The sequence below is a fragment of the Natator depressus genome, chromosome 6 (assembly GCF_965152275.1).
Source record: "Natator depressus isolate rNatDep1 chromosome 6, rNatDep2.hap1, whole genome shotgun sequence".
NCBI lineage: Eukaryota > Metazoa > Chordata > Testudines > Cheloniidae > Natator > Natator depressus.
The window spans coordinates 110,880,505-110,900,504 of record NC_134239.1 but is presented as its reverse complement, the minus strand read 5'-3'; the positions used below and the strand labels follow the sequence as shown (position 1 = coordinate 110,900,504).

At 43.1% G+C, this 20,000-nt stretch overlaps 1 protein-coding gene across 7 annotated transcripts in view; it reads left to right on the top strand.

The window, feature by feature from the left end:
- The first annotated feature begins 3,361 nt into the window (after nt 1–3,361).
- Nucleotides 3,362–20,000, top strand: part of CDC42BPB (CDC42 binding protein kinase beta) — a 140,660-nt gene continuing 124,021 nt past the window's right edge. For 5 of the 7 annotated variants that reach the window (XM_074956277.1, XM_074956282.1, XM_074956279.1 and 2 more), the window contains exon 1: nt 3,362–3,662. In XM_074956277.1, the coding sequence (XP_074812378.1) occupies nt 3,485–3,662 (178 nt within the window). In that variant the 5' untranslated portion in view covers nt 3,362–3,484. The remainder of the gene's footprint in view (nt 3,663–20,000) is intronic. The other 2 variants (XM_074956278.1, XM_074956281.1) reach the window with 1 other exon arrangement.

Genomic DNA, 20,000 nt, shown 5'->3' with positions numbered 1-20,000 from the left:
CAACTTTCCCCAGTAGTGTAGACAAGGCCTGTGTCTGTCTTGGGTGGTAGCAGCTAATTTAGTACTCTTCCACCAAAATATGTAACAGGAAAAATAATAGGTAAGATGCATCATTTCATTTATTCTAGCCAAATCATGTCTATTTTTAGTATGTGGAATTGGCACACAAGCGTAACAGAATCAGTATACCTTACGCTACAAAGTCAAGCTTAAAAATGTGTTTGAATGTGTACACAGGATGTCATTTGTAAACTAGGTAGGTTTTTTGTACCTGCAGTCCTTAGTGTCAAAACCCAGCACTATTCTAAAAATACAAAACTCTTATCCCTGTGTGTTTTAAATCTAATTTCTCATGGAGCACCTACAGTATACCCACTCTAATAAATGACCTTATATGCACTGGTCTGACATGTGAAATCCTATACCTTTTAAGGCAGGCTCCAATATTATCTTTTGGCCCATCCTCCATCTTTCCAAGTCTTGGACCTGATTCTCCACTCACACTGTAGCAAGCCAGAAGTAACTACTGAAGTCAATGGAGTTCCTGTAACCCAGACACCTCAGGTAAGTCTGAAAAGTGTCACAGTGAAAGTGGTGTAAATGGGTCCAAAAGAATCAGACCCCTTGACTTTGGAGTCACCAATAACATGAGGCAGACACAATTTACAAATAATGGGTACATATTACTGCATCCAATTGCAGTTCCCTGTACACCTTCTTCCCTACTGAGGGAGGCTGAGATTACCTTCACCTGCAGCAGCAGACAAGAAGTGGAAGGATGGATTCTGTTTCAATGTCTTTCAACCTCTGCCCTTCTCAACCCTTTGTTCTGATCAACTCATTCCAAGGAAGATCTACAACAGAAGTAACAAGTGGAAAATGCCAAGAGCTCCATTCAAGTTCAGCAGCAGCAATTCCGATAGTTACAATGCTTAGGGGAGTACAGCCAGATGGGATAATAGAGTTAGCAGCTTTAGGAAGAGTGATCTCTCTATAACCAGGAAGTAATGGAGAGTTAGAATGATAAAAATACCTATATATTCTGTGTAAAATAATGTTTTTTGCAAGGGAATGGGACAACAAAGGTAGAGAAATTCCCTAGTAGCTTCCCTACACTTTAGAAGTGCAGATTTTTAGTATAATCAATTTGACCACTAGACAAGTTGTGGTCTCAGCAAGTCAGGTCTCAGTCTAAGTGGTCCCAGTGCATGCAGCTGACAGGTACCAGCATACAGTTCTAGATCAGGATCTGAGTAGGCAATGGAGATAATAGGTCCCAACATGCCAGACACCGTCTCTGGGTGGTCACAAACCATGGAACCAACTAACATCCCCAGCATGTTATCACAATCCATGGTCCACAGTGATTGTGTTCTAGAAAAGACATCATGCCTGAGGGGCAATGTCCCCTAAAACAAGAGCTTCCTGCATGTAATGCTCCATTGGACCCCAAGTGGCCGTGATGCCTGGAGATAGCTTCCAGCATGTAATACTCATCTGGCCCTGACTTCATACTGTATGGGGACATAGGATTTATGGTGTGTTCAGGGTGAAAGCACTAATTTTTCCAGAGAGAGGAGGTAGCCCCTCCCTCTGAGAAAGTGACAGGAGGTGTCCCCTCACCTATAAGTGAGGGGAAGTGACAGAGGAGAAGAGGGGAGACAGTTGTGGGACAGAGCGAGAGAGGGCAGCCAGAGGAACAGGGGGAAGCCAAGAGTAAGCTGAGAGATGGAGATTGAGCAGGACAGATGGACATGCAGATGAAGGTCCCTTAGTTTAAAGCTGGCCAGTCAAGACAGTCCACATTTGATGGCATGTTCTTGAGTATCAAGCGCCTGTTTTTTCCTGAGCATTAGTTCTGGTCATCTCCTGTCATTGATTCATATTGTCCCAGAGATGCAGAACAGGAGCACCAAAAGTCCTGCAGTTCCAGTGGGTCTGGTCTAATGTGCACCACCGCAAGCAAGCATCACTGGGTTGAGTCCCTCTCCTTCAGGAAGTCATGAGAGGTACTTGAGGCTCAGAGATTGACTTGGATAGTAGATAGTGCCCAGTGAGATATTTAGGGAAAGGGGAACTTTGAACTAGATATAATAAACAACCCTATAATAGCCTGTGCAGACTGAGATAAGTACAGATATCTTTCTTCATTTAGAGAGATATATGTAGTTAAGTAGACTTAATAGTAAGTTATAGTGTGTGTATATATATATATAGGCAAACCCTTATAGATACTTTATTATATATATTCATTTATTTAATGTTTTTGTAGGTAGGTGGAATCCAGTTCCATTTGTTCTGGGTTAAATAAAATACCCTGTATGTTATTTTTTGACAACCTACTGTATTAGCTTGGCTACCACTAAATTACCTTGCATCAGAGTGTAGCACCCCGCTGGACGATTACTAAAGCCTGGGCGCTGGTTTTGGGATGGAGTGACCCTCAGAGGGATTTCAAATCGTAACAGAGTAACGCGACTCCGAGCGGTCCTGGGCCCCGGACGAACAGCCTTGCTCCAGCCACGGCTCCCCTCCGGCCCTGCCCCTGGCGGCCTTGATGAGCCGCTCAGCCAGCCCCTGCCACGGCGCCCGGCTCCGGTCTGCGACCTGCCCTGCGGGCGGCCGGGTGCTGCGCTCTGCGCGGGCGGCTGCAGTGAAACACAGCGGTCCCGCACCTGCCCTGCGGTTACCTCACCCACTGGCCCTCCCCGAAACCCCCCAGAGCAGCGGCCGCGATTGTCCTAGGGGCAGATCACAAACAAGGGAGGAGCCGATGCGAATCTGCTGAGGAGACGCCAAAGCCTCCCCTTCCCCTCCATGGCCAGGGAACGAATTTGCTGAAACGAATGGTTTCGCCTCCGCTCACGGATGACGAATCTGCTGAGTTCATTCCAAAGACACTTGATAGCTGCCCTCCCTCATTTCACGCTACGGCAAGCGGCTTTCCCCAAAACTCCTCAGAACGGCTTCGCCCCGCCCCGCACATCCGTGCGTGGGGACGCTAGCGTGGTGGGCGTAGCTCTGGGTCCCGGCTGGGGACGCTTGGTGCCTCCTGCGGACAGAGCCGTGTTCGCCGCTGCTGAGGAGCCGCTACTGTCTCGGGCTACCTGAGGCCTCTGGTCCCGTTAGGAGGAGCAGCCGTGGCGGACGCCCGTTCCTCGCACCGGACACCAGGGCGCTGAGAGCAGCCGGGCGCGGCGGGCAGGCGGGCGCAGGAGGCCGGGTCCGGGCGGACCGGTCAATGGACCAGCCGGGCCTGGGGCAGAACCTGTGGAAGCAGCTGCCCGGCCCCCGGGGGGGCTCCCAAGATGTCGGCGTGAGGGGCGGGAGAAGACCCCGCCGCTGCCGGGTCCGGGCCGCCGAGCCGAGTGCCGCGGAGCGGATGGTGCTGCTGCGGGGACGCTGAAGCGGCGGCGCCTCGGGCCTCTGTACGTCCCCGTCCCCCTGCCCGGGCCGGCGCGCCCCGGCTCCGCCCGGCGGCACCATGTCGGCCAAGGTGCGGCTGAAGAAGCTGGAGCAGCTGCTGCTGGACGGGCCGCGGCGCAACGAGAGCGCGCTGAGCGTGGAGACCCTGCTGGACCTGCTGGTCGGGCTCTACACCGAGTGCTGCCGCGACTCGCCGCTCCGCAGGGACCGATACGTCTCCGACTTCCTCGAGTGGGGTGAGGCCTGGCGGGGGAGGGCGGGCGATGGAGGGATCGGCGGTGGGGGGCGGTTCGGGCATCTCCCAGCGGGACGGGGAGGAAAGCCCCGGAGCCGGGAGCAGCCCTGGGCCTCTGGACCAGTGAGAGCAGTCTGGGGAGGGGCAGCGCCGGCTAGTCATCCCCCCACACCCTGGGTTTAAACCCCGTGCTTTGCATGGAGGGGAGAGGCCGCCCACTGGGTGTGACGCCTCCCTTGGTAACACCCTAGTCGCCAGGATGTGACCCTTGACGCCCGATAACCGCCGCCTCCCAGCTCTGCCTTCTTTCCAAAAGAGCCGCCTGGCAGCAAGTAAAAGGAGTGGCCCCGGAGTGCCCTTGGCCTGAAACCCTGCTTGCTTTGGCCTGAAATGTCAGGCTAATCCGGTGCCTACCTGGAAGGGGTGGGGGCAGCAGGGGCAGGCCAGTAAAATTGATTATTTAGCAAGGCTTTGTGTCCTGTTCGTGGCAGATTCCTTATAATCAGTTGAAGGAGGGGAGGGTGTTTTGTGGGGAGGGCGCTTGACATTTAGGGTGCACTCTTTTTAGTCTTAACACACATCTGAAGGAAAGTGGCAATTCCGTACTATCCCTGTGATAGTATCATTATTTGTGTTAGTTTCATGGTGTACTAACCTACCTGATCACAGAAAATCCACAGACCTACTGACAAAGGAAAGGCAGGTGCAGGTGGTGGCACATAGAATAAAAGCATTTTCTTGTAAAGGTGTGTGACTACATACTCATTTGACATAGTGTTGTCAGACTGGATTGGAACTACTGCCCTGATTTATGTTAAATTGGTGATGGTAGGTGACTTGTTTGGGTTGTTGAAATAAATAATACTGACTGGTGAAGGTGACTAACTTTCTTCATGGGATAAAAAGCTGGTGGGGGGGAAGTAACACTTGCAAGACCATGGGCACCTTGCATTATTCTCTTTGTCACGCACGTGTGAAGTGGATTTTTAAAGAAACACTTTTTAAAAAAGGATTTCCTTGGGGAGGGGACTGTAAGGAAGTCAACTCCTTTATCTTAATAAATGCCTTAATATTAGATTAGTGTTCTAAAATATTGGGTTCTGGAGTAGCAGCCGTGTTAGTCTGTATTCGCAAAAAAAAAAAAAAAGAGTACTAGTGGCACCTTAGACTAACCAATTTATTTGAGCATAAGCTTTGGTGAGCTACAGCTCACTTCATCAGATGCATTGGGATAATTGGTTCTCCTTAATTTCTGTGGGGATCATCACTCTTTGTTATATGTTAACAAACTAAGGGGATTCACTTCCTGCAGTCTTCTGTTGATGTCAGTAATGTGATTGTTAACTGAATAATTAACCACTTTATTGCTTCTGCCTTGCAAGTCTGCAGCTATGGGTGCATTGCTCATTTGTTTTGTGGTGGGAGCTTTATGTATGTCATTTGCAAAGTGGATTCTGTTTCCATGTTCTTGTAACCAATTGTGTATGATCATTTCACTTTTTGAATTTACATGTAGACAAGTTATCGAATATGATTGTAACAGACTGTTTATAGTCTAGCTCCGAGATTAAGAAGAGAGGTTAGGGCAGGCTGATTTCTGGAGGAGAAGGTACTTTCTCTATAGTTGTTTGGTGATCATCTTTTATTGGACAACCACCATATTGTCATCCAGTATGCTAATGACATACTAATCTGTTACTTCTTGTAAAATTGCTTTTCCTATTCTTATGCATCATACTCACTGAATAAATATGAAAAGCTTTTTGGCTTGATGGGAAATATAACTAGTAATAACAGTAGCATATTTATTGCATTGTGGTGCTATCAAATCAGTAATTGTAGGCCATCTTAATGTAACAAAGTAGCTATTTAATAATGCATGTAAGCGACCATCTGGTGCCATAGGATTTATAAGTAGGGATAAAAGTTTGTAATCAAAACAGTTTGATGGAAAGGAAACTGGTCTAAAAATGTAGTCCTGTCTATGTATACTCCATATACAAAAAACTAGCTTTAAAAATGATTCAGGTTGATTAATATGTTCTCCCACACCCCCCAACTGTGCAAGCCTTATAAAGCAAAGAAATACCAATTATGGGACACCTTTTATCTGTACCCTAATGCCCTCACAGCATATTTCCACTGATGGACTCCTCATCATAAGGAACTTGCTTCTGCCTCCAACTAATAAAGAAACACAACGCACAACACACAAATCTTCCTTGTGGTAGAATGCAAAATCTTAATTACAGCCTCATCAGTATTAGCAAATATTCAAAGTTGACGTGCACAAGTTGAATGTAACCTGTTATGTTTGTGGGGGAAGTATGAGATTGTAGTTATACTTTGAGGGAGATCAATGTGTCTTCTTGTCAGTTGGAGGCAGAAGGATCTTCCTTCTGACAACATGGAGTTTGTCACTGTCAACGGAAATGTGCTGTGTAAGAGGGGACCTATAATTGGCATTTTTGTTTGGGTTTTGAACCTAAGGGGGATATTACACATAACCTAAGGCTTTGTCTACACTACGCACCGTTTAGTGACACAGCTGTGCCACTCCAGCCATGGCACTAAAAGGCACACAGTATAGCCGCTGTTTGTCAGCAGGAGAGAGCTCTTCCGCCAACAAAAAAAACTTCCACCCCCAATGAGAGGCAGTAGCTTTGTCAGCAGGAGAGCTCTTCTGCCAACAAAGTGCTGTTCACACTGGCGCTTTTCATCGGCAAAACTTTTGTTGTTGGGGTGTGTGTTTTTTGTTGTTGTTCCCCCCGCCCCCACCTCTGAATGAGAGAACTGTCGTCCAGTTTCCAGTGTAGACAAAGCCTAACTTAACCACTTCTAAGGGAAACTTTATGTTTATGGATTTTCATAGGTTCTTAATTTGGCGAGTGAAAGGAGGCTTTGGGCATGGAAGGACAGGCAGGGATTCATCTTAGTGTTTCCTATGTCTTGTAGGGATATGGAGGAAGCAAAAATGTTTGAGGTGAGGGGAAAGGGGGAGGAGCTACCCTTCCTAAGCCTGGCACAAGGGAGCTCATGTTCCTGGGGCAGTAGAAAATGTGAATTACTCCACCAGGCTGGCTATAGCTCCTTACAGAGGATGACTATCTCAGAATTGCAGAACTTTACAGAAGCTGCTGAGCCCCTAACACTGGAGCCTATAGCTTCTCTCTCCCTGGAACTCTGATTGCTGCTTCCTGATTGTCTGTGCCAAAAGCTTCTGCTCATCTCCTCACTGTTTCCTAACTATTAGAATGTAGGGGTTGGTCATCTTCCTCGTGGCTTCAGTCCCATTGAGTCTGCCTTCTTGAGTCAGAATAGTCTAATTTTCCCATGGCAAGCAGTGTGTGCTATTTCAGTTGAATCAGGCTCCGAGTCTGGGGAAGGGAAGAGAGGGTGAGAGGTTCCATAAAAAGACCTTCAGTAGGGGAAGGTGAGCTGAACTGGAAGCCAGGAAAGGAGTTCAGATCTCTCTTTTGCTTTTAGCTGTTCACATTTCTTTTCACTTTTTAACTTTTTATTGAAAAAGGGCTCATTTTTCCCACCACCACCTCCTTAGAAGGTAGGCAAGTATCAATCACACAGTTTGCACAATCTGTGAGTTATCTTATTTAAGAATGCCCTCACTAGGAGTAGAAGCCAAGTTCTTAATATTACATACCCCAGTCTCCTACAGTTAGAAAGAATTTGTTAGATATCAGTTCTTGGTGATGTTGCCTAAGCTGTTGCTTTAGCCCCTAGACAACACTCCTTTCCCACAGCCAGGAATAGAATCTAGGAGTCCTGATTACTAGTCCCCTTGCTCTGACTATAGGTAACACTCTGCTGATGGCTGTGGGAGAAATCTCAAGCCGCCTCCTACCATCTACTACAGTGGTTCTCAGCCTTTCCAGACTACTGTACCCCTTTCAGGAGTCTGATTTGTCTTGCATACCCCCAAGTTTCATCTCACTTAAAAACTACTTGCTTACAAAATCAGACATAAAAATACAAAAGTGTCACAGCACTATTACTGAAAAATTGCTAACTTTCTCCTTTTTACCATATAATTATAAAATAAATCAATTAAAATATAAATATTGTACTTACACTTCAGCATATAGTATATAGAACAGTATAAACAAGTCATTGTCTGTATGAAATTTAATTTGTACTGAGTTTGCTAGTGCTTTTTATGTAGCCTGTTGTAAAACTAGGCAAATATCTAGATGAGTTGATGTACCCTCGGAAGATCTCTGTGTGCCCCCAGAGGTACACACATCCCTGGTTGAGAACCACTGATCTAGTAAATAGTTGTAATTATCTGACAAAGTGTGTGTTAGGTCTTAGCCCACATTTAAAAAAAAAGTTATTTCAGTAGCCCAAATAGTATAGAGGTTAGAGTTGGGGATCTGAAGGTTTGTGGGTTCAAATCCTGCTGATGATGTGTATGTACTGGGATTCTTATGGTTGGTTTGTTTTCTTTTTAAAAAAATAGCTTATTTAATTCACGTAGTGAGAAAATATCCTTTGAAAGAAACATCAGAGTGAAAAAACATTACAGTATGTAAGTTATGGCACAGCATCCAACAAAACATAGATGTTCTACATTTCATTTATGTCAACCAGTGGGAGGTTTTAGTGAAATGGCAGTCATCTTTGAGGGCAGCGTGTAGCTTCAGTCCTGTGGAAAATAGTGATTATCTTTACTAGTGGCATCATCCACTGGTGATGTGGTGGCAACTTTTAATGAAGGCATAAAGAGCTCCATTGTAAGTATAGGACGTGACAGCTATATCGAGTCTGTTTTTTTTTTCCTGTTTTCCCTGCTGTCTTGACAATCATTGATAATTTTGCTTAATTAAAATCTAATATACATTCAAAGGTAGCTGGTAATGAGTCTTAACTATTTGGAAGGATTGAAGGGTGTCAAACCAGCCACTTGTTATCAAAAGGGGTCTGCAAAAAGTCAATCACTGGGATGTTTCAAAAATTCATTTTTAAATTTAATTCAAACTAAGTAGCCAATTCAGTGGCAGTCCAAGAAAATTCCATCTATACTAACATTGTGCTGTAAATTTTGCTGTAAATTTTTGGCATTTTTTTAAAGGCTAAATCTCTGCTTTAAGAGGAAATCTTACCTGAATCTTAACATTGACATGTGACCAAGCCTTTATAATATGTTTTCATATTCCAAATTGGTGGAGTTGTCAAATTAATTATTTAGGATAACATTTTTAAAAGTAACTTTGTCATATAGGAAGCTTATCACTCCTTCAAGAATGTCTACTTCCCATTTTCAGATTTTACTTAGTGTTTCTCCTAGCTTTGAACACCCATTTTAATGCATCAAGTACGAATAGTGGGATTCTCAACTATTGGTAGCGTGACACTGGGTAAAAGAGCTAATGTGATCCTGGGATGCACAAATAGGGGAATCTCAAGCAGGAGTAGAGAGGTTATTTTACCTCTGTATTTGGCACTGGTGCGACCGCTGCTGAACTATTGTCTAGTCCAGATGCCCACAACTCAATATAGATAGTTTAGAGAGGGTTCAGAAAAGAACCATGAGAAGGATTAGAAAACATGCCTTATAGTGAAAGACTCAAAGAGCTCGGTCTATTTAGCTTAACAAAGAGAAGGTTAAGCGGTGGCTTGATTAGTCTATAAGTATCTATATGGGGAGCAAATATTTAATAATGTGCTCTTTAATCTAGCAGAAAAAGGTATAACATAATTCAATGGCTGGAAGTTGAAGCTAGTCAAGTTCAGACTGGATATAAGGCCTAAATTCCTAATGCTTAGCGTAATTAACCACTGGAACAATTTACCAAGGGTTGTGATGGATTCTCTGTCACTGACTATTTTTAAATCAAGATTGACTGACTGCTTTTCTGTAAGATCTGCTCTAGGAATGATTTTTGGGAAGTTCTCTGGCCTGTGTTATACAGGAAGTCAGACTAGATGATCACAATGGTCCCTTCTGTGGATCATGGAATCTATAAATGGCTTTGGAATCTATAAATCTATAGTAGAGGACATAATCTTGCCACAAGAAACAAGTTATATTCCTTATCTTAATCTTTTATAGAATAATTAAATTCAGATTACCATATATACTTGATCATAAGCCGGTTAGTTTATAAGCCCCCCCCCCCCCCCCCCGGCCCCCAGATTGGTAAGTAAAAATGGAAAATTTTTATCACCCATTCATAAGCCGACCCTATAATTCAGGGGTCGTCAAACTTTGGCTCCCGGCCATCAGGATAAGCTGCTGGCGGGCCGAGATGGTTTGTTTACCTCGAGCGTCTGCAGGCATGGAGGTAAACCTAAGTAAACAAAGTGTCCTGGCCTGCCAGCTGCTTACCCTGATGGGCCGGGACAACAACTGGTGGGGAAATTTTGGGGGGAGGAGAAGCGGGGGGTCAGGGGAGTAACCCCTGCGACCACCCCACACATGACCCCACGCCTAGCCCGGGACCTCCACACTCTCCCCATCCCATCCCTTCCCACCTTAGGTGGGGCAGGCCAGGGGACACAATGTCTGTGGCCTGGCCGGAGCTGCTCTGGCAGGCTGGGCGGTGTGGCCGCAGCCTGCCAGCCCGAGAGCTGCAGCTGCTTTGGAGGTTGGGGGGAGAGCAGCGTGGCCAGAAGTGGAGAGACTCTGGCCCCGACTCTTCCCTCCTGGCTCTGCAGGCTGTGCTGCCCCTCCTGCCCCCTCTGTTGTGGGGGGGGGGGGGGGAGCTGTGTCCCACCTCTATACCCATTCATAAGCCAACCCTCTTCTCTGATGCTTCCCTTTTTTACTAAAAAAAATTTGGCTTGTGAACTAGTATATACGGTAGTTCAAATAATGTTTGGTTAATCAGCAAAAAGATTATGGTCTCTGAATACAATCTTGCTTTGTTTTGACAAAATGTGTGGTATTATGGTGAAGATAGCAGCAAGCTCTGTATTTATGTTGCCTAATATTTCCCACTTTAAAAATTTCTAGGTTTTTTTTTTGTTTGTTTGTTTGTTTTTTTTTGAGGCCCCCCATACCTCTGTTGTTTGCCACAGGCTTTGGAAATTAAGCAAGGAGAAAGTTCTTAGGCTAGAGAGGTACCTTTTCTTTGTACCATGAAATTCTGCTCATGTTTTGCTGAAAAAGAAGCTGCTGAAAATCACTGTTTGTTTATATTAAGGAGAACTTTGCCAAGAAATTGCCTACATAACTACATTTAAAATAATGTTGTTTTGCTTGTGACTTGAAAGTTTAGAACTTGCAAGTTAGGAAATGTACTGTCAGTTATAAATTAAGAAACCTAAATTCTTTCCCCTATACTGTTTTTAAATGCATGATCGCATACTATTTTTCTAAGAGGACTTCTGTCTTATTCAATGCATAGGATGGATGCATAAGGGGGCACAATTGTGGTTGCAATCATAAAGCTAATGTTTCCGAACTTTTAATTAAACTTGGAACCTAAATAACCTTCTTTCAACATAGCTTTTTCATGTGAAATATTACTTTAAGTTGAGTTTTGCCAAGAAATTACTTTTGTCACCACAACTTCCAGTTGATGCCAGTGAAGTCTCATCAGTATAAGAAAACTGAGTGGATGTCAGTTTAGTTAATGAACTTCAATGCACTGAATCTCTTCACCAGGTGAAGTTAAACTAGCTCTTTTTTACAAATATGCTTCTTTCTGGTTTGGTAGTGATGGAATTGTTGTATATCTCTTGGAAATAAATGGCTTAACTACAAGAGTCCCAGAACTGAAGTGACTAATTGTCTCGTTAGATTCCTACATGGAAACTAATTTTAATTTTAGATTTATTTTCAGTATGTATGTTTAATGTGGAGAAATGCTAGTCCAGAGTTAAGTTAGTAATATTTCCTTTACTGGTGTTTTTGGTCCTATCTAGATTCTTCAAACTTGTGCACTTCACACTTTGTAAGTGTAGTTTGTTGCAAGAGGAGAACTGGCATAATTTGAGGTCATTCAGACAAGCAGTTTCTGAGATGAGTTTTAAGGAAACAAGGTATAATTCAGGCTTTGAAAAGCCTAATAATGCTTGCTTTCTCAAATCCAAATTTATCACAAAAAAGAATCTTGATGAAATCTAGTGGATGTGACTGACTTATTCATTCCAGCAAAAGGATTGAAATGCTCTGCCACAAGTAAATCTTAGTTTGTAAAAATCAGGTGGGTTTGTTGATGTTTTCTATTTGGTATTTGTCCATGACAATGTAAAAGTACCAGTTCGTCAAAGATTTGCACAGACTCAAGACTGAGGTTTTTAAGCCGTCCACAGATTTCATGTGGGAATATACACTTAATGTAGACATAGCTATCTAGTTGTTTATACCACACCTTGCGACCATGGGAACTGAGCACCTGAATACTTTCTTTTGAAAATAATAATGTATGAGTATCATAGGTGATCTGGTAGACATTCTCAGTCTGTGAATTTCTTTAAGTGCAGTTAAGATTGTGATACAAGATTAATTATCCTTGTAACTGACTCCCAACATGTGACAGGTAACTGAAATATCTACAATCCATTGCTATTTCATTGTTACACATATTGGCTCCCTTCGGTCCTGATAGTGGAATAAGCAATATCCTAATGTTCTTAATCCCAAGATGTCAAACTCCTGATCCATTCAATATATTTATACAGTTTCTCTGACAGATTCAGATTATCCAAATGCAAGACATAATTAAAGACAAGTTTTTAGTCCTAATGATTGTTGAAGGTAACTTCCTGAATGTGAAAATGTATGGTGCTGTTTTAGACCTTGATCTTGCAAAGATTTAGGCATGTTTATCCACTTTGAGTAATCCCATGGAAGTCAGTGGAAGTACTTGTAATACACAAAGGTAAGCATGTGCGTAAGTCTGCAGAACAGGGCCATTGGCATCCTGAAGTGGTTCCGAGTTGTGAACTTCCACTGTTCAGGTCATAAGGGTCTGATCTTTGAAACCTAATAATACTTACCAGGGACTAAACTTTCAAACATGATTAGTGTTTTTTGGGTGCCCAATTTGAGACACCTTGAAAGGGGCCAAACTTTTGGAAAATGCTGAGCAACCATTCTCTGAATATCATACCCTAGTTGGGTACCCGAAATCACTAGTTGCTATGGAAGACCTAGGCAGAGATTCTGAAAATTTATATACAGTTACCTTAGTTGTGTGCACATCTTAGCTAATTGTATATGCACATAGCCAAATGAACAAACAGCAAAAATAACATTCATCCTAAATGTGCTCTGTATATTCTCTCCTCTTGCCCACAGTGATGCTAAATGCATACAGTTACTTTGCTAAGACTTGGTCTAAACACAGTTGTTCCCATTTTTAAACTAACTTAGTCAACCCATTGCAAAACTCTGTGTGGACACTTAATTTAGTTTAAATCTGTTTTATATTGGTTCAACTTGCATCATTACTTAATTTACCAGTGCAAGCTAAACTGATGAAATCCAGTTTTAAACTGATAATGTTTACACACAGATTTGTACTAGTTTAATTAAATAAGTTTAAAAATGCTCTTAATAAAACTGATGCAACTTCTGTGTGGATGAGGCCTAAGTAAAAGGTTTGTTTTTTTATATGCAGTGCTTGATATGTGTATCCAGTGCCAACTGGCAAGAGTGAAAAAGATGTTTTGCTCCTGTACCGTTGAACCCCTCCCAGCCCTGAGGCTATTCATCTTGTAATTTAAAGGAATTAAATACAATACACAACTGTTTTATTATAGCGTATTATCACTTTGATGTAATGTACATCTCTTCTGCTTTGTTCTACCTTCTTCTCCTTCCTGGATGCACTGTTTCCTTTCCTATAAAGTTGGTATATCTTTTTCCTGCATTATCTTTCAAGTCTGTTTACTATTTTTCAGTCATTTGCTCCAGCCCATTGTCTCATTCCCCTGCATTATGTTCTGTACCTCCTTCCCTGTTTTGTCTCCTTTCGTCTCTCACGTCTCTCCAAAATTTCATTTGTATAAGGCCTGGTCTATGCACAGGCTGTGTCCACGCTAGAGACCTTACAGCAGCACAGCTGTACTGATGCAGCTGCGCTGCTGTAATATCTCTTACCAACATAGCACTGTGCATACTACCACTTATGCTGGCTTAATTTATATCGCTATGGGGTGTTTTTTTTTTTTCACACACCTGAGCAACGTAAGTTTTGCTAACATGCATGGTAGTGTAGACATGGTCACAGTTTCTTCACCACTGTAACAATTCTGGTTAGGAGAGTGACTTTTTTTCCTTAAGTTATATCAGTACAATTCCCCCAGTGTGGAAGCAGTTAGACTGGTATAAGGCACCTTTATATTGGTATATCTTCTTCCTCTTTCTGTGTGGGAGTATAAGCATCTTTGTACTGGTATATCTGTATACACACCAAGGGTGTTGTACCACTTTAGGTATACCAGTATTATTAAAGCTGCACAAATTTTGTGGGTAGACAAGCCTTTAGAGTAGTACCTAAAGTACTGAATTAAGGTCATGACCACATAGTGCTAGGAGCTCACCAAACACAGGTAGAGAGGGTCCCAGCCATTGAACTTTTAACATAATTAAAGACAAAATACAAGTGAGTATAACTGTCAAAAGGAGGGCAGGGAGGACAAAGGTAATGATAACAAGATCATATGGTTACAAGGTCTTAACAATGTGCAGATCTGAATCATTTAAATGTTTCATATTATACTGTAGTACTCTCTTCTAACTCATCTCGTAAATCTTTCTCCCCCATTTGCATGTCTCTTGACCCTTCCCACTCCACACTTGCCCATTACAGTTGGCAATTCTACTAAACACATAACCAGAAGGCTACTTGCATCAGTGTGTCATGAATGATAAGGAAGCCTGATGTCTAGGAGCAATGCCAGGTGAAAAGCCAATCCCCTGATCTTATCTGCTAAGGAAGAGGGATGTTGTAGGAATTGTACAGTAAAACCTGTTTGATAAATTTGAAGGCCCCTTCTCTCTGGATATTAGCAAATTTGCTGCCTTCTCTTACTCCTCTCAGTGTGGAGTACTGTGAGGATAGAAGGGGGAGTCTCACTACTCTGCTTCTTCCCGAGCTTCCCACCTGCTGTTGTGGTTGTCTCTGCTACTTCTCCTGCCTCTGTTCTTCATTCATCCTCCCCAGTGGAAAAACTCCAGTGGCTGTGTCTGCTGCTGTCATAATTTTCCTAAGCAGTAGCAGCATGAAACTGGCCTGATTTCTTGTCAATTTCATTGCTGCCCATATGTACTGCTGGGTGGGAAATGTTTTTCCTATCCTGCAAATGTTTTTACACTTCAAAATTTGTAAATCAGGACAAACGCAAGACTACTTGGTCATTTTTCTTTAAAAATTTTCATACAGCCACCCCAGAATGGCCTGGCCCCATGTCACTGTATTGCCATTTCAAATAGTTTATTATGTAAAAAGCTTGATGTTAGTGTTTGTGTGGTATCAACAGATTTTTTTTTTTTTTTTTTACAGTAGGGTTGCTCTTCCTGATCTGTTTCATGCACATTTCTTTAAATTTATAAGAAAATCATTTTTTTTTCTTGAAGATAAAGTAGTCTATACTACTGAAATAAGTTGAATATTTTGAGTTTGATATATGTAAGTATCAGCCATATCATGTATTTTTCAGGCATCAAGTTTTTGTGGGCGTTCCCTTTTTATATGGTGAGAATGTAAATATTGACAAGCTTATAACTTTAACTTCATGCTTCTGGTTGAGGGAAAATTGAACTATTCCTTGTTAATGTTTTTGCTTGATAAGTGATCCATTGAACCATATGTTAAGAAGTGGTGGCACTTCTTTTCTTGGCAATAGGACAGTATTACCTGTACTGTTTGCAAATCCTCTTAGCCTAACATGGTTTAACTTTGTAGGATTCATCCTTTTTCCTGAGTAGGATTACCTTTTTGTCTTGGTGGTAGTTAAATGTTTTTAAATTCATAACACTATTGTATAGCGTTCCCGAGAGCCTTATATGGAGAGTCTAGTCATGCAGTTTCTTGTGGAAAATATAGGGTTAGCTTGTCAGTTGGATGTGTCAGAGTGTCTAGCGTTGCACCTCTGCCCCACCCCTGTTTTGACACTCTAGCCCTATGAATGTATTGCACTGTGAGAAAACTATACTGCTCACCCGGTTTCCTAACTGTGATGGTGCTGCTGATGGGACTCAGGTACCCATAAGGAGCACACAAACTGCATAATTAGCTCCTTTGGTAGCTGTCTCAATAGAATGACTGCAGTTTGAGAAGGCTTTATACTAAACTACCATCTGAGAATTGGGCCCTCCATCTCTAGGCTGAGTCGCATTGGCAGGAAAATGCCCCATGTGCACCTGTTCTGAGCATAATTAGAATATCAGTCTCAAGGGCTATCAAACTATTAAAATGAAACTTTGAAATTCTTAATTTTTAAAATGGGATGTTCAGTTTTGGGGCTGGGTCCTACTCACCACCCTCACGGTGCACATTGCTAGGGCAGCTCTGCACATGCAGACCCAAGGTGTGGGAAGGAGGGGGCGCAGAGCAGAGTGGAGACCAAGCGGCTGCCCTGCAGGGAGGGGGAGCGGCAAGGGTGTTGGGTGTCATCCTCCCCTACCTGTGCTGAGCCGGGGGCTCTGCGTCCCCCCCTCACCAGACAGTCATTTGGTCCTCACTCCACATTCAGGGGTGGGGGCGGGGGCCGGGGCCTGCATATGCAGGGAAGTCTGGGCTGTGTGCACCAAAATCTGGCCTTGCTCTTTGTAAAAAGCTTCTGATTGGTCTCCATTGAAAATTCTGCAGGTTTTCTGATAATGTGCTTGCAGACCAGTGTTCAGCACACAATAGGTTAATGATGACCTGAGCTTCTGCTGTTTACAAGGGCAGATGTGGCTTCCATTTGCAACAGAGTGCAATAGGCTGCACCACAGAGTCTGCATAGAGAGGGGACTAAGGAAGTTGCCCCAAGGAACTCTGAGATGCATCTGGAGGACTTCTGGGACCTGAATCAAGCAAAGCACTAGGGTTCGGACCCTAGATCCCATCTTAATATGGGCTCAGACCCTCCAGCCCTGTAGGGTTCTGGGACCCTAGGTTGGCACAGTTGTTGCATGGATGCAAGAGGGTTTAGACTTGAGCCCAAGCTCAAGTCTGGGGTTACATTGCTGTGTAGATGTACCCTAAATGACTTGTCCAAGGTAGCATGGAATTACAGAGTTGAGAATTGAACCCAGGTCTCCTATGTCTCAGGTTAGTGTCCCGACCACTAGAGCATGCTTCCTGTGCTCAGCCCCTCTGAATATCAGGCCATAAATCTCTTCCATGATTCCCACAAATGTAAACATTTTATGCTAAACTTTATCTTATGATCTAACCAAAATGTCCTTTTTTGTTGTATTGCTACAATATTTATTTATCAGAGTTGCTGAGATTGTCCTATTTAATATTGCATTTACTTAAATTTAAGGTCTTTCAGAAACTACTGTATTAGTAGTGTTTAAAGGTTAGACCGGAAATATAAAAGAAACATGTTTGAGCTGAGCATTATAGACACCATGACCAGTGTGTTCTCTCTCATTTTTCCCACTCATGTGACAAATCACCTCCATATTGCTGCACATAACAAAATAAATGGGGTAAGGGGCCGAGGGTTTCAGAGTGTGGGAGGGGGCTTGGGATGAGGGCTCAGTCTGGGGGTGTGGGCTCTGGGGTGGGGCCAGGGATGAGGGGCTCAGGGCTGGGGCAGAGGGTTAGGGTGCGGGGGGTGAGAGCTCTGGGGTGGGGCTGGGAATGAGGGTTCAGGGTGTAGGAGGGGACTCAAGGGCTGGGGTAGAGCATTGGGGTGCGGGCTCCCCCTGGGGGTGCAGGCAGGCTGCCCTGGGGCTGGAGCCAGAGGACTCCCCACAGCCCTCTCTCTACTGGCAGCAGCAAGCTCTGGGAGGAGCCCACGCTGGCAGCAGCGAGCTTAGAGGGAACTTATACCATGACCAACTTTTTGTCCTTGGAAATGAGAGTTGGGGAAATTGAGCAATGCTAACTTTCTCAGTATGTATGTTTTTTTAAAAGCATTGGTAATCAGATATTTAAAATGTCACTGAGCTACCACAGAGCTTTGTTTCTGAAGCAAACTGCCTTCTTAATGACATGCTAAAGCATCTAAAAATTTTGATAGCTGTGAAATAAGAAAACAGATCCAAAATCAAGAAAAAAATATAGGAGTCAGGTATTGTTATAATTTTTGTTTCTTTGGTTATCGTCTAGCTTGAATGTCATGAATGAAGGCCTAAAACTTGAATGTATCCTTTGTTGCCACTTCCTGTTCCAGTGAATGCAGATCTTTTCATAGGAACTAAAATTTTCATTTTTCATTTAACGTATGCATTTCTGCTGTAGCACATGTTAAACATAATTCAGATTGTAGTATTTGTTTTTTAAATTATATGCAGTGGGAACTGTTTGAACTACTTTCAGGTAACAACTGACAAATTCCTGAGTTGCCAAGGTGGACGTTTCTTGCCCTGTTACAAATAGGGTATGCAAGGTTGGCAGCTTCTGGGAGACACCTGTAATAGCTGCCAACTAATTATCAGATGCAACTTTATATCTAATTTCCTTTTGGTCAGATTGTCATTTGCAACTGAGAACCCAGTAGCAATGGACATACATAAATTCTGGGCCTGTAGCAGTGGATTCCCAGAATTGGTAAACTTGAATTTGGGGAAGGTTTTCCTTGGCCATTCCCAACACAGTAGAAAATAGAGCCCTGCAGTGGGACTGGGATCCCATGGGTTCTGCAGGACCTACTGCCATAATAGTGGGAGCAGGATAAAAATTCAAGAAACAATGTGGGTGGGAGAGGGTATTGTGGGACATGAGTGCGATTAAAAAAATAGTCCTCTTTAGTGCTCAAATAGGAAACGTGTATCTCTCTAAATCCACAGATGTTTAAATTGCAATTTCTGAAAAACTTTTTGAGGGCTCCTCACTTCACATTGCTGTAAATTTAATTCTTGCTCAGAAATATTAATAGAATATGCTGTGTACTTTAGGTGAAATATTCTTTTGTTAGCGAGTGCCACTATGTTCTTAGTGTTCACTCTTAGGGGCAAAGAATGTGTCTGTTTGTGTGTGGATAACATGCCGTAGGTGCTACCAGAATAAAAATGTTTGTTCTTTGAATATCCTTGTGATACCATGAGCTGTGTATTACTTAGGCCAGGTCTACATTATAAATTTACATCAGTATAACTGTTTTGGTCCTTCTCACACCCTCAGTTTCTTCTGGCCTTTAATTATTCAAAATATTTGTAACCATTTTTATATCTCCATTTAATTAGCGAGGTAACACCTTATCCATGGGCGGGGAGGGAGGCATAGCTCAGTGGGGCGGAAGGATAGCTCAGTGGTTTGAGTATTGGCCTGCTAAACCCAGGGTTGTGAGTTCAATCCCTGAGGGGGCCTTTTGGGGATTGGCCCTGCTTTGAGCAGGGGGTTGGACTAGATGACCTCCTGAGGGTCCCTTCCAACCCTGGTATTATATGTGCTATATTTCTGTGAGAAGCTTGTCTGCCTTGTCACTTGAGTCTCTGTGATTGGGAAATACTGTTGGGGGGAGGGATAGCTCAGTGGTTTGAGCATTGGCCTGCTAAACCCAGGGTTGTTAGTTCAGTCCTTGAGGGGGCCATTTAGGGATTTGGGGGATTGGTCCTGCTTTGAACAGGGGTTTGGACTAGATGAGCTCCTGAGGTCCCTTCCAACCCTGATAGTCTATTGGTTTTTTCATAGAACCATATTGTATTTTAAGGAAAGATAGACTGTCACTTCTATCAGATGTGTAGAGTAGAACAATTTTAATTGTAAGAACTTTTCATATTTTGTAAATCATGAAATCTAATGCATCACTTTAAATATTTGTATTAGCTGTTACTTCAAATGTATGCTCGGTAGTTGCAAAATAAATAGGACTATAAAGGTTTTATTGGAAAATGTGCTTGAGTAATTTACCTTTAGAACTCTGTGGGGATCCTATGAAAACACTCATTTATTGGAGACGAAAATGCGTGACAGCTGGTGGAAGATAATGGATTATCCCTTTGTGGGAGAGAGGAGTGGACAAGGCCTACTTTTAACTTCAACCTCCCCTTTCTCCAGCACTTAGAAACCAAGTGGACAAATTCCTGGTTCTTAAGAGCAAAGGATGTGATAAATGTGTTATACCACTTTTCTTTTAAAGCTTCATTATCGGTGAAAGAAGTCTAACTGGAGATAATTCACGGAAGAGGAAATCCTCACTAAATCTACTTCTGATCTTTTGCACTTATCCAGAAATACTACAAATCTGGAGAGAGACCTATCAGTAT